At 37.7% G+C, this 15,179-nt stretch overlaps 1 protein-coding gene across 1 annotated transcript in view; it reads left to right on the top strand.

The window, feature by feature from the left end:
- Positions 1–15,179, top strand: part of SARNP (SAP domain containing ribonucleoprotein) — a 98,094-nt gene that overhangs the window by 33,672 nt on the left and 49,243 nt on the right. Inside the window, exons 5-9 of the mRNA XM_089680238.1 lie at positions 8,627–8,678; positions 9,841–9,914; positions 10,070–10,098; positions 10,240–10,265; positions 10,868–10,936. Coding sequence (XP_089536364.1) covers positions 8,627–8,678; positions 9,841–9,914; positions 10,070–10,098; positions 10,240–10,265; positions 10,868–10,936 — 250 coding nt within the window. The remainder of the gene's footprint in view (positions 1–8,626; positions 8,679–9,840; positions 9,915–10,069; positions 10,099–10,239; positions 10,266–10,867; positions 10,937–15,179) is intronic.

The following is a 15,179-nucleotide window of genomic DNA, read 5'->3' as shown; positions in this document are numbered from 1 at the left end:
TAATCCTAAATGATAACCATAAATAATTTCAAATAGTTAGAATAGTACTAAAATGTTTCTCTTTAAAACATATATATATAAAACCATATATATAAAAAATTATTGTTTTTATAAATTTAATATAAGATCCCCATATACTGACATCATAATTCTGAAAAGCATATCTCATATTTTAAATCTTTTAAATAGTGTTAGATCATATACTATCTTATTCTATTCTGTTAAAACCCCGAATAAAACGTACAACCAAGAGATATTAACTATTATTAATGAAGCAATTTAAGTCTATGTCTATATTGTGGCCTTTTGGGTGCAGGGTCTGGAGCTCATGTATCCAACGTGTTTCAAGTTGTGAAACAGCCCGCGGTTTATTCACCCCCCTCCAGTGTGGTTGTACCGCATCTATTCCAACAAAACGTAAGGACGAAGGGTCTTTATTATGTTTCCGTTTGAAGTGATAGGACAAAGAATGGTCCTTATAACCCTTTTTTATATTGTTGACGTGTTCTCTCAGTCTGTCGCGTAAACGTCTAGTTGTACATCCCACGTATTGTAGTTTACACGCACATTCAAGGAGGTAAACTACGTTCTTACTATAACACGTAATACATTTGTCAATATTGTATGCTCTACCTGTAGTACATGAAATAAAAGAATATTGTTTTTGCTTTCTTGTATTATTGGTTGTGCATATAACGCACTTATTACAAGGAAAAAAACCTTTTAGGTTTGATGCGAAAGAGATTTTCTCTGGGGGATTTATGACATTCGGTGCTAATCGATGTCGCAGGGCCACGGCTTTTTTATATATAATTTCTGGCTTATCTGGTAGAATTTTGGAAAGGATAGGATCCGTCATCAGAACATTCCAGTTTTTATTTATAATACGTTTGATAGCTCTATGTTGTATAGAATACGTGGTTATGAAAGGACAAGTCAAGGAATTATTCGATGGTCCTTTGTTTTCTAGTAGCGTACTTCTGTCTGTATTTGCTACTTGTTGAATTGTGTTATCCAAATTCTGTTGGGAGTATCCTTTTTCTAGGAACTTATTCTTTAAAATCTTAGCTTGTGTGTAAGATGTATTGAGTTCTGTGCAGTTTCTACGAATTCTTAAAAATTGGCCTTTCGGGATGTTCGCCAACCATGTGGGATGGTGGCAACTATCAAGCGGAATAAAACTGTTCCTGTCAGTTTTTTTAAAAAAGGACTCCGTTACAATCATACCATTAACGTTTGATAGTGTCAAATCAAGAAAATGTATTTCTTTAGTACTATAAGAGTAACTGAATTCAATATTAAGTTTGTTGTTATTTAGTGTAGTAAAAAAATTTAATAAAGATTCCTCCTCCCCATTCCATAATAAAAACACATCGTCTATAAATCTTTTATAAAATATTAACTCTGGCCAATCTCTGGCATAAATTAAAAACTCCTCCCAGTAGGCCACTACACTAAATAACAACAACAATAACAACTAAATAACAACAAACCTAATATTGAATTCAGTTACTCTTATAGTACTAAAGAAATACATTTTCTTGATTTGACACTATCAAACGTTAATGGTATGATTGTAATGGAGTCCTTTTTTAAAAAAACTGACAGGAACAGTTTTATTCCGCTTGATAGTTGCCACCATCCCACATGGTTGGCGAACATCCCGAAAGGCCAATTTTTAAGAATTCGTAGAAACTGCACAGAACTCAATACATATTACACACAAGCTAAGATTTTAAAGAATAAGTTCCTAGAAAAAGGATACTCCCAACAGAATTTGGATAACACAACTCAACAAGTAGCAAATACAGACAGAAGTACGCTACTAGAAAACAAAGGACCATCGAATAATTCCTTGACTTGTCCTTTCATAACCACGTATTCTATACAACATAGAGCTATCAAACATATTATAAATAAAAACTGTAATGTTCTGATGACGGATCCTATCCTTTCCAAAATTCTACCAGATAAGCCAGAAATTATATATAAAAAAGCCGTGGCCCTGCGACATCGATTAGCACCGAATGTCATAAATCCCCCAGAGAAAATCTTTCGCATCAAACCTAAAAGGTTTTTTTCCTTGTAATAAGTGCGTTATATGCACAACCAATAATACAAGAAAGCAAAAACAATATTCTTTTATTTCATGTACTACAGGTAGAGCATACAATATTGACAAATGTATTACGTGTTATAGTAAGAACGTAGTTTACCTCCTTGAATGTGCGTGTAAACTACAATACGTGGGACGTACAACTAGACGTTTACGCGACAGACTGAGAGAACACGTCAACAATATAAAAAAGGGTTATAAGGACCATTCTTTGTCCTATCACTTCAAACGGAAACATAATAAAGACCCTTCATCCTTACGTTTTGTTGGAATAGATGCGGTACAACCACACTGGAGGGGGGTGAATAAACCGCGGGCTGTTTCACAACTTGAAACACGTTGGATACATGAGCTCCAGACCCTGCACCCAAAAGGCCACAATATAGACATAGACTTAAATTGCTTCATTAATAATAGTTAATATCTCTTGGTTGTACGTTTTATTCGGGGTTTTAACAGAATAGAATAAGATAGTATATGATCTAACACTATTTAAAAGATTTAAAATATGAGATATGCTTTTCAGAATTATGATGTCAGTATATGGGGATCTTATATTAAATTTATAAAAACAATAATTTTTTATATATATGGTTTTATATATATATGTTTTAAAGAGAAACATTTTATTACTATTCTAACTATTTGAAATTATTTATGGTTATCATTTAGGATTATTAACAATAATTTGTATTATCTTGATTGTAATTTTATCATGAATATTTTAAGTTTAAATGAATTTTATTATATCATGATGTAATGAATTTGTATTTGTGAATATAGACTATTTATATGCTGGTGCTGCATTTCCTATTTGAAATTAATTGGCATTTTTCCAAATGAACAGCAGGCTGATTGACAAGGTGTTTTAATGCACACTTTGTTTATTTTATAATAAAAATGCACATCAAGCAGCCTTGACAGGTTAAATATAGAATATAGTGACAATGGATGGCAGTTGTCCGCACTTACACATAAGTAAATAAATTACCGCCAGTATAATAGACACATTGTAACTGCAATGTTATTTCTAAGTCTAAAATAACCAACAGAAAATGGCGCCCGTACGATAACACGGACGTCCAATGATCAGACTTCTACAATATGGCGCCTCTCTAATGCGCATGCGCCGAGCATATAAATTGGCGTCACACGGCTCGGCGTTATTGGCAAATCCCCCCAGACGACGTGCGTGTGCACGAAACGCGTAGGAGGAGCCAGCAACGCCGTGACGTCACGCCGCCGGAGCATCGTGGAGCTCCGGCGGCCATCTTTAACACTGGACGGTTAGTCCACATTATCGCTTGTATATTTACTCTACACATCCTCGTTTTACCTTAATAAAGTTACTACTAAACTTACTACACTATGGAGATGTCTCTGCTTTGACTCCCTTGGGGAGTATCAATCCACAGTCATTCACCTGACCACTGGAGAAGGAGTTCCCTCTACCACTGCAGAGCAGTCCATAGGCTATCACCTGGAGGGTACACTGGACCACCTTGATAAACATCCAGGACCACTGAAGGGAGGATATTAGAGTCCAGACATCATCCTTGACCAGTAGATGACCACAGGAGAAACATATTCACAAACGCTCATTAAATTGTGCGTTCTGGTAAGTGTGCATTCTTTCTGCACCTTATCCCACAGCACCTTACTACCAGAAAGATACGAGTATATGAAGGCACCTGATGTCACTCAAAATCATCACATGAACTGTTTATATTTATATTTTAGTGTTTGTTTCCAGCGCTGCACTTTTTGATTTATATGGAGGTGCAAAAAGGCATGGGAAGCCAAGACACCAGCTGCAATCTATCAGTAGTTTACACCCCGGTCGCATCAAAGCCGATTATGAAATCGTGCAACTTACAGTGAAGTCGCATGATTTCAAAATCGGGTGACCTGCCGATTTTCATTGAGATTTGCAAGACATCTGTCGCAGATGTCTATGTAGATCGCAAGAAAAGTAGTGCATGCACTACATTAGAAATCGGAAAATAGGGTGCAACGTGGCAAATCGCATGCCAAATCGCACCCGATAGGACCGGGGGCTTAAAAAGCAATCCTGCCCCTTGTCGGTGCAAATTTAATGCAAGCTGCTTCAGTCTCAACTGATGGCCTATAAAAAGGTGTCTCATTACCAAGGTGTCACACAAGAAACCTCTCATGATGGGGTAAAAGCAAAGAAATCTCAAGACCTTTTCAACTTTATTGTTGCAAAATATACTGATGGCATTGGTTACAAAAGGATTTTTAAACTTCTGAATGTTGCAGTGAGCACTGTTAGGGCCATAATCCAGAAGTGGAAAGAACAACATTTCACCATAAACCGGCCACGACCAGATGCTCCTTGCAAGATTATTCAGAGTGAAAATAATTATCAGAGGAATTGTTCAAGAGCCAAGGACCACTTGTGGAGAGCTTCAGAAAGACCTGCAATTAGCAGGTAAAATTGTTTCAAAGAAAACGATAATTTAATGCACTCAACCACCAAGGCCTGTATGCATGTTTACCACGCAAGTCTCCATTGCTGAAGAAAAAGCATGTTGAAGCTCGTTTAAAGTTTGCTGCACAACATTTAACCAAGCCTGTAAAATACTGGGAGAATATAGTCTGGTCAGATGAGACCAAAACTAAAAACGCTTTAGATGCCATAATACACACCATGTTTGGAGGTCAAATGGCACTGCACATCACCCCAAAAACACCATATGAGCAGTGGGGTTTGGAGGTGGGAACATGGTGTGGGGCTGTTTTTCATCCTATAGTACCGGCAAACTTAATTTCATTGAAGGATCATTGTAGGAAGGATGAATGGAAAAATGTAGCAAGATATTATTGATAAAAATCTGCTGCCATCTACCAGGATGATGAAGATGAAATGAGGGTGGACATTCAGCAAGACAATGATCCCAAACACAAATCCAAGGAAACTCTCAGTTGGTTTCAAAGAAAGAAAGAAAGAAAATAAAGATGCTAGAATTGCCCAGCCAATCACCTGACTTGAATCCAATAGAAAATCTGTGGAAAGAACTAAAGATCAGAAGTCCACAAAACCTTCAAGATTTGAAGACTGTGTGGACGAATGGGCCAAAATTGCACCTGAGCAATGCATGCGACTGGTTTCTCCATACAGGAGGCGTCTTGAAGCTATCATTACCAACAAAGGATTTTTTTTACGTAGTATTAAATACATTTCGGTTAGCGTGTTCAATACTCTTTTTCCCCTGTGTCATTACATTTTATTACGCATTACTTAATTTCTGAACCTACTTGTTTTGGTTTCTTAGTATATATGGATTGCAAGAGTTGTTACCGACATGTGGTGAAAATGTCATGTCAATAGCATATTTAGAAATGTATTTACCTAGAAAAATGTTCAATACTTATTTTTCTGTGTTGGTGTGTGTATGTGTGTATTATGATATTTACAATAGCAGGCCTATACCAATCCTCAGAAAAGGGTTTGGATGGAGTTGGCCCTAGAGAGGTTGTAAAGGCTGAAGATTTTTTCACCTTCATGCATTCTAATTTACTGAGCCTGATCACGATCCAGCGCTGTGATCGAGAGTGGCTGCTGTCTCAGCTGTTTGCCACCTCGTTGGCTCAGAGAGGGCATCGGGAGGGGTTGGAGCAGAGCCCCACTGTCTGTGTTTATGGACGCAGCCAGCGGGGCTTCAGAGTGAGCGCTCATGAGTATCTCCCCCTTCCCCAACAGGCAGCTTGAGGGAGGAGCCAGGAGTGGGGGACCCGAGAACAGGAGGATCAAAGCTGCTTTGTGCAAAACCTTTGCACAAAGCAGGTAGGTATAACGTGTTTTTTTTTTTAAATAAATTGAGCCTTTATTAGGTGCCCTAGTATGTGTTAAAAACGAAAACAAAAATCCCGCTTTGTAAGATGTTCATTCCTTTTGTTGGTGGTGGTGGGTGTAAAATAAACCTTAAAATATAAATTGTATGTCCCTTTCCATGTCTACATTTGGTTCATCAAAACGTATTGACAAATAATTCCATAGGGATTCATAAATATATACTCCCCCAACTCCAGGTTGGGGGAGGATATATTTATGAATTTAAACTCCCTCTGTGGATTCTGCATACAATTTTTTTAATGAATCTCTCTGCCTGTTCACTTAAAACTTCTTTTTATAGGACCTAGAAGGTATTTTGCCCTCATCTTAAATGATCTTTTATGCATGGTTGTTACCAGTAGATGGCACTGTGTACTCATAAAATGGGTAACAATTTTACTTTAGAACACTGCATCTGGCAAGAGCTGTGCACACCATCATTGATAAAGATCATTAATTGGTATTTAAAAAAAATCATGTATATGTTAAATGCTAAAAATTAAATTTTATGTATTTTTTTTTTTTTTTTTTTTATAAATTACAAGTTAGTAGCGGTCACCGGTGAATCACTTTAGGTAATTGCTTTTGTTTTTTGCTCATTACGTGATTCAAGGTTGTTTTTAATATGTTTTCACAAAAAAGAAAAAAAAAGAATAAGGTGGTTTCACGATGCTTCATAACCCATAATGTATATTCAAACCCAGGAACTATATAATATATTGCATTGTAAATATTACCAGTTGTAAGGTGTGGTGTCTGCATTAGTTGTTTGTTTTTTTTTTTGTTTTTTTTTGGGTGGGGGGTGTTTTGAAGGAAAGAAATGCATTAGGGCTGCAGAATTGCTCTCCCTCTTCTCATCTCTTATTGGATTTTTGAAGCACAGGCATGAGTTTGATTTATTTATTATCGGTATTTCTAAAACGCTGATAATTTACATACTGTACTTTTACTTCAGTCTTTGTATTTACTCTGTGTAGACAAGTGTATTTTGAACTGTGTACATGTATGTCATCAGAAATTAAGACATTTTCTGATCTTTTCTGTATGAATAGTCCTTCTTCTATGCAACTTTTTAAAAACGCGGGCGCATGGAAACCTCATGATGCTTTGACACAATGGGGTTGATTTACTAAAACTGGAGAGAGCAAAATCTGGTGCAGCTGTGCATTGTAGCCAATAAGCCTCTAACTTCAGTTTGTTCAATTAAGCTTTGACAATAAAACCTGGAAGCTGATTGGTTTCTATGCAGATCTGCACCAGATTTTGCACTCTCCAGTTTTAGTAAATCAACCCCCATGCGTTTCCATGTGTGGGAAGGAGCAGCACGTTTTCCGTGCCACTGCGAGAGTGTGTGCAATTTAAACACATTCCTGCACCCACACAGATGTAAACCTAGCCTAATGGTTGTAAAAAATATATCTAATGATTTGAAATTAAGAGAAAAACATAAGTGTCAAATATGTTTATACTCCTTAATGGCTTGGTAATGGGTTTCATGCATGCATTAATAAAAGAACCTGGTTGTTACAGTGTCTTCAAAAAGGATCTTTCATCTTGTAGGATTATTATTGTAGGTGCGTATTTCTTACTCTTTGTGACAATTGTGTTGTGATGCAGCACTTGTTTGCAGGTGATGTGGTCAAGTTGAGCAGGTGTTCTTGTAAGGCTTTTTTTTTTTTCTTCCCCCAAGAGTCACAGTTGTCCTTTTTAATTAGCAAGGGCTCAGAAAGGACAGCCATGGTGGTCATGTTGTTTGGAGTGGACAGATTGCCTTGTGACCTGATGTTACAAAACTAAACTATGGACACAAAGAAAATGGCACATTTTAAAATGCCTTTTGATGAGTCCTAAAAGTTGCCGTGCGTATTGACTTCTCTGGGGTGTGTGGAATGGCACGTCCTGTCCTATGACCCCACTGTGCTTCCTGTGAAAGTTGTTAAACCTTTTACTGCCCCATGGGAAAAACTTCTTCCAAGATTTTGGAACAAAAGCATTGCAGTGTTCCCCCTGAGTGAGCACCTCTGCCTTTATGGGGCCCTTATGACCCACACTTTATGGGAGAAAGCTTTTTAAGGACCTGACACTACTTGACTTTCATTTTGCTGTAAAGCCTGGGAACTTCCTAGAAAGAAAATGTCCTTATGTCACAGCCATAGGGACAAGTGTGACACTCTTGTCCGCTTGCTTCAAATGAAATTATTGCTTGCTGAATATCTTTCTTCTGGGAAAGACAACCTTCACTTCCAGATGATGCTCCCTGTTTTCAGAATGAAGGAAATACCTGTACACAGCCTATGTGGCCCCTCCTAGTTAATTTGCTAGACTTCATTCCAAATGGATGGGCTGTCAAGATCCTGCTCTTGGTGAACCTGAACCTTGCCACAGTTTAATCTAGAAGTTCTGGCAGTTTGAAAAATTGTTCAAGAGTTGCTGTGGAAACACATGTTGCATATGTACTAAATTAAGTGGTCCTGGCCTTTGCTTTACCATGAACTGACTTCCATTTACATAAAAAGATCATGCATGCTGCCCAAGCATCTCAATTTAAAGCTTCACACTACAATGATATATTAAAGATTAAATAAATATCTGCTTTCACATTTTGAATCTTTAAAGATGATGTGTCTTAATCTATTGTCTTCTGCTTTGTACAGAGAAACCGCGAAGAAAGTGGTGAAGATAACAAGTGGGGTGCCTCAGGCTGATGTAAGAAATTGATTTGTAGTATTACACTGACTGTAAATGACTGATCTAATTCAGTCAGTGCCTTTTTTAGACTGCTACATTTTACAAAAAAACTTTTGAAAGTAACCTAGAGATCAGTAAAACTACCAATACCAACTTAGACCTAAAGGTACACCCCTGTTTAGGAAACTGAAATCTTTAAGATTTGTGTAATATTGCCCTGCAGGCTGTTCCTCTCTATTGGTTGCCCATGGGAAGATAAACTAGGTAACAGAATAACTGATTTTTTTATGTGGGATTTTTTTGGAAAGGCGGTAATCTTTGTGCATGAGAGAAAATCTCTTTCTTGTATGCCATTATCATAACTACCTCATACTATCTGCAAATGTTATTGACATTTTTTACAACATTATTTCATATTTTGTGGCCCTTATTTGGTAAAAACAACTAAATGCTGGTTCAACAGGACTGTGGAAATCTTAAAGGTTTTCTCTTCTGTGTCCACAGTAGATCAGTTGCACATGTAGTATACAAAATTAACTCAGAGGCTGCTTAAAAGAAACCTGCCATGAGAGAAATATGCAGGCTGTTGTCCTTTTATTTCCTTCTATTGCTTATTTCCTGGCTGTCATGTTGTTCCTCTCGATGACTACTTATGTATCCCTCAATCTGTATATAGATCAGAAGTTTTAACTTCACTTGGTTGTTACTTGTCTCACATTGACGGCTAGCTAGAGGGTTTAGCATGGTAGCCAGCCCTAACATTGTCAGGAGGGAGTTCGCTATGGCAGCCTTCACTCTAGAAGCCCAAGGGGTTTTTTTTTCTCTAAAACTAAATTTTAAAATAAAAAAGTAGTTGTACCAAGCATTGAAGGGGTCTTAAAACTGCTTTACACTGTGATCAAGTAATTGGTCAGGGTTTCAGGTTGTACAACATATCCTGGAGTTTTCCACTTGTTGAAGTGGAGGACCTCTTTGGTTCCAGTTCTGTACTTTTCTACTTTGTAGAAGGGAATTGCAAACATATGTACCATATGTATGTGACCTTATTGGGATTCGTATTGATCTGTGCAGAGCAATATTTTGTTTAGGTGGTCACACTCAAGCAATGTTTCATCAGAATTAAATGTTGCAGAGCAAATGTCTTAAATGCTGGGTTTGTATTTTGTTTGTTTTTTTACAGAGACTTCAGAAAAGAGCTGAAAGATTTAATGTTCCTGCCAACTTGGATAGCAAAAAGGCAGCTCGTGCTGTACGGTAAGTCTCTTATGTGTGTTACTTTGGAGTTTTTGCATATGCAGCACATGCAGACAATTTATGATAATTATTCTCTAATGTACTGCAACCACAACTTTGTATTTAAATGTTCTCTGGTACGTGTGCTCACTCTTTTTGCTTTGTTTTCTTGTAAGGTTTGGCCTTCCTGCCACTGATCAGAAAGGTGAGAGTAAGAATGGATTTGTCAGTCTTCAGAATCAGTGATTGTGTTGCTGTATTGCTTCAAGTATTAGTGTTTCATTTATTCACAGGTTTTGTGCCTGTTCTACTAAATCACCATTTTATTTTTTTATTTTTTTTTTAGGGCAGACCACAGGAGTAAAATCCTTGGTAAGTTTTCACTGTTGCCACCCATAGTCTAAAAGAATGCAATTAACATCAATTTTTACTTTGAAAAGTAAAAATGGATATTTAGACTTGGGGTATATGTTACATAATTGTCACACTCAATTGTATAGATTTGTAGCAGTTATTTGGGGGGGTAAAGTTTTTAAACGTAGCATTATAGGATTCTTTCAGCATGATTTATTTATTACAGGTACCTATATAGCGCTGTCAATTTAGGCAGCACTTTACATATTATATGTTCACATTAGTCCATAATCCTCAAGGAGCATTCAATCTAAGTTCCTCAACTCACTACACATACTATGGCCAAATTAGACAGAAGCCTATTAACCTACTAGCATGTCTTTGGAGTGTGGGAGAAAACTAGAGTACATGGAGGAAACCCTTGCAGGCACAGGGAGCACATGCAAACTCCATGCAGGTAGTGCCCTGGTTGGGATCTGAACCAACATCCCTAGTGCTGCTAGGCAGAGAAGTGCTAGCCACTTAGCAACTGTGCTGGCCATGATGGATTTTTTCTTTTCCTTAAAATATTCCCTATCATAAACAAACGTTTGTGTTCATGAAAATTATTTCTCTTCTAGGTGAATGTTGATAAACTTAAAGAGAGAGCGCAAAGGTTCGGTCTCAGCGTTTCTTCCGTCACAAAAAAGGTAAAGGATTATTAGTTTTCTGCATGACAAAGTTTTTGTATTTAAAGTATAACACAAAAACAGCCTAGTTTCATGACAACGTAAGTATATGACCATTATCTTTTTAGACACACAAAGTTCAGGACATGTGCAACCCAGACTTCCATTTTAGGGTTCAACCACACCAAGTATATGTATGAAAATACACAGACAAAATTGTGTATGTTTGCTAAAGCTGGAGAGTGCAAACTCAGGCTCACTTCTGCATAGAAACTAATCGGCTTCTAACCTGTGCAGTTAAGCTTTGGCAATAAAACTTGGAAACTGATTGGTTTCTATGCAGAAGTGAGCCTGAATTTGCACCTCCAGCTTTAGTAAATAAACCCCAATGTGGCCAAAATCTGGCTTGTGTTTTGAAGGGAATAAGCCCTTACTCTGGTCAGGTCTGATACTATGATATGCATGACACAAAAGTCGTCAAGTCTCAATACAAGCACCTTTTTTAAAATTGCTAAAAACCAGACCATGCTTTCGTTTTTTCTTGTGTGTCAATGTTTGAGCATGAGGGCATGCCACATTAAGAAACATTTTGGAACTGCTTTTCCTACAAGCAAATGGGAAGGCCAGTAATTGATAACTTTATGAACTTAAAAAAAAACACATTACATAAATTTTTAGTGCAGGTTATGCTTTTTCATTAAAATTATGTTTTAACTGGAAAAGGAAGAACAGGGAATACCAGCAGTACATTGTAGTGCATTCCATTTACAAAGTTTTCAGCTTGGAGAATAAGAATCCAGGCAATCCCAAACACTGATTTGTGGGATCTAAAGTGAGCATAGCACACAGAATATGTTTTAGCACCAGAAACAACTTTTGGTAATGTTTATTTTAACGTTTCAAGAATTTATAGCACAGCTAGTGAATTTCCCCATCTGTGTTCTGAAATGGTCACCATATATTGCACACTATTCTGTTTTTGTAAATCAGGCTTATAGTCACTGTGTTATGAGATTTTAATTTTATAGTTTGAAAATGTTGACTCTACAAAATATGAATTAAGTATACAATTGTTGTCTGCTGTCATAACACTTGTTTAAAGGCACGTAGGTGCAGAAATGTAGTTGTTTGGAATTGTGTAGTAATTGGAAATAAGAATTCATTAGCTAAAAAACTATTTGACCACAAAATGTGAAAATGACTCCTCTATGCCTTTTCTTCTCCCAGATGCATAAAATGTTTTGATAACATTTTATAGCATATTGAGGTCATCCTCATCATCTCCCTGATGTTAAACTCTGTTGTAACACAAATGATTATAGGTTTGACCTTAGTTTACAGCTTAATAGCACAAAGGCTTCCTTGGTTTATGTAGCAAGAAATAACAAACCGGATGTTACTGTACCATATGTGTTCTCTTTCTTTAGTTGGGCATTTTACTATTTGCAGATGCGTTGTATAGGCACATTGTTCAGTGTTCTGTGAAAACTATATATAGTGTGTAAACAAGTCATAACCTTTGTGTGGGTATTACATTGACTTCTAAAGCGGTGTTTTGTTTTTTTCTGTAAGTTTGTGGGCTTGGATACAGGTTCTTCTGCTGTTTTGCAGAACTGACCAACCTATAGAAGAGTAGGGGGAGAGTAACTGCTTTTATCTAATCAAACAATTCTTAACTTTATAGAGTCCCTTGTAATGTATATGTTTGACCCTCCCAGGTGTGCCCTCGTGCTAAGCCTCCATCCGATCACCATCTCACAAAATTCCACCTCAAGCAAAGTAAATCTCACACTGTAGTGTTAGCCTGCAATAAGATGCATTTATGAGGGTCCAGTTAACTGCCTTTGTCTTGCAGTGTGCATGACATATTCACACCTCCTTGTTGGAAAGGTTATTGCTTCTTTTTAATAAATGCAGGAACCCTTCCCCCAGCTCATTTATGGCCCTTCTATTCCTTCTATTTTTTTGTGAGTAGCAATCCAAATTTAAACGGTAATCTTGGAACTTTTTTTGTGTTTTAAATGTTTCTTACTGGGATGTATTTGTTATCCAATTGTAATTTGGAAATATTAAACCGTTTTACAAAAATAGCAAAATAATTGTTACAAACCTCGTGCCCATGTCTTTGTCCACATTCTTTAATACATTTTGGTGCCTTTTTTTCTTTCCTTTTTTTTTTTTTCTTTTTTTTCCCCCCACATTAAGTAAATTTAAAGTAACTTTACCAGGGTCACCAGAACCTGATGTCCCCGTAGGAAGATGTCTGGTGTCAACCCAAAATTCGGGATTTTCTTTTACTTTCACTTCGGTAATTATAGTAAACAGGGCAAATAGAGGGGTGAATCTCCCTATCAGGGTACAGAAAGCAGTAAAACTGACATGTTCTAATCCCTTTCCACTCTATCCAGAGCTTAAAAAAAATGGCCTTTGGTTACACTTTAATATGAAAGTTTAAATATCCATAAAATTAGACATTTGTTGCCAAAAGATCATGCATGAAGGCTTATGATAATGTGCAAAGTACTGCATAGCAGCCAACTAGAAATCATTGTAGATATCATGTAACAACTGAAATTCGAAATATGGTTGCTTTTAATTTTCTACAGTTTTTATGAACATCCTCATTGCTTCTGCCAATACCTTGCTGAATAATGCTTGATGGTTTGTATAAAGGAAATGATTCTTAACCACATCCCACCTGCCATATAGTCCAATGATGGGCGCAAGGTGGTTCTCTCGTTCTGATAGGATGTCATATGACGTCCTTCCATTCTCACCGCGCATGCTTGGCTCAGGGAGCGCGCAGCCCGGCGATCGGCGGTGCGCTGTGTGGATCACCGATCTACGGAAAGAGCCGAAGATGTCAGTTCGGTCATGTGATCAGCTGTGTCCAATCACAGCTGATCACATGTAAACAGGGAAATGCCGGTTATCTGCATTTCTCTCCTCTCAAGCTGTCACGCTGACAGCTCGAGAGGAGAGCCGGTAATCGGCATTCCGCGGAGGGGATCGGTACATTGATCATCAGGGCACTGATGATCAGTGTGGCCCCAGAAGTGCCACCTGTCAGTGTCCATCAGTGCCAGCTGTCAGTGCTGAACAGTGCCACCTGCCAGTGCCACATCAATGCCACATATCAGTGCCCATCTGAGCTGCCTTTCAGTGCTGCCAGTCAGTGCCGCCTATCATTGCCATATATCAGTGCTGCCTGTCAATGCCCATCAGTGCCACCTACCAGTGCCTCCTCATCAGTGCCACCTATCCATGTCCATCAGTGCATCTTATCAGTGCCCATCACTACAGCCTAATTAGCACACATCAGTGAAGGAGAAAAATCACTTATTTACGAAATTTTATAACAAAAACTAAGAAAAAACGTTTGTGTTTTTTTCAAAATTTTCAGTGGTTTTTGGTTTGTTTAAGAAAAAATAAAAATCCCAGAGGTGATTAAATACCACCAAAATAAAGCTCTATCTGTCACAAAAAAATGATAAAAATTTCATATGGGTACAGTGTTGCATGACCGTGCAATTGTCATTCAAAGTGTGACAGCGCTGAGTGCTGGAAATTGGCCTGGGCAGGAAGGGGGTATAAGTGCCCTGTAGGCTAGTGGTTAAACAGAAAAAAGCTAGTGATTAACCTGCCAGACAAACAGAATGGCAAATGACCAGTGACACACCGTACAAAAGTGAATGTGCAGATATAGGGGGTAGGAATGCTGTGTTATCAGTAATGACTTAACCTGTAACAGGTAGGGATTAAAAACAAATTCAATACAAAATGAAATAATATAACAAAAGTTAAACAAGAAACTAAAATCTTGAATTATGAAGCCATATCGAAGGCTAGTCCCATGCACTAGACAAAATAACTTAACACTGAAATGAGTCCAATACAGCTAGACAACCCAGAGCGGGGAGCTCCAGGTACATCAAAAACACAAGCAGAGAGAACAGCTCAAAGGTTCCTATAGTGTAGGTTAAAACGTAGTAAAACGTTGTAAATCTTCATAAAAAGCACTCTCAAAAAAGGGACTCTGTAAAGCAGAATAGCAATGTATGGAGGCAGCCAGTTACTTCTACTGATTACACAGCCATGGATAACAGCTGAGGTCACTGGATCAATATTGGGTTGGAGGATGATCGCTGCACTCTGTCAAAGTCCCACCCTTGGGAGTGACATCAATCCTGAAGCTATTGCTAGGTGCAGGGAGATCCTCCCTTTCTTCAGGGAAAGAAGTAGAGCTGTTGGTGACACCATTACA

The sequence above is a fragment of the Staurois parvus genome, unplaced genomic scaffold, assembly GCF_062004578.1.
Source record: "Staurois parvus isolate SC_StPar_1 unplaced genomic scaffold, SC_StPar_1.0 ptg000017l, whole genome shotgun sequence".
In the NCBI taxonomy this organism is placed as follows: Eukaryota; Metazoa; Chordata; class Amphibia; order Anura; family Ranidae; genus Staurois; species Staurois parvus.
This window is presented reverse-complemented; position numbering and strand designations above follow the sequence as displayed.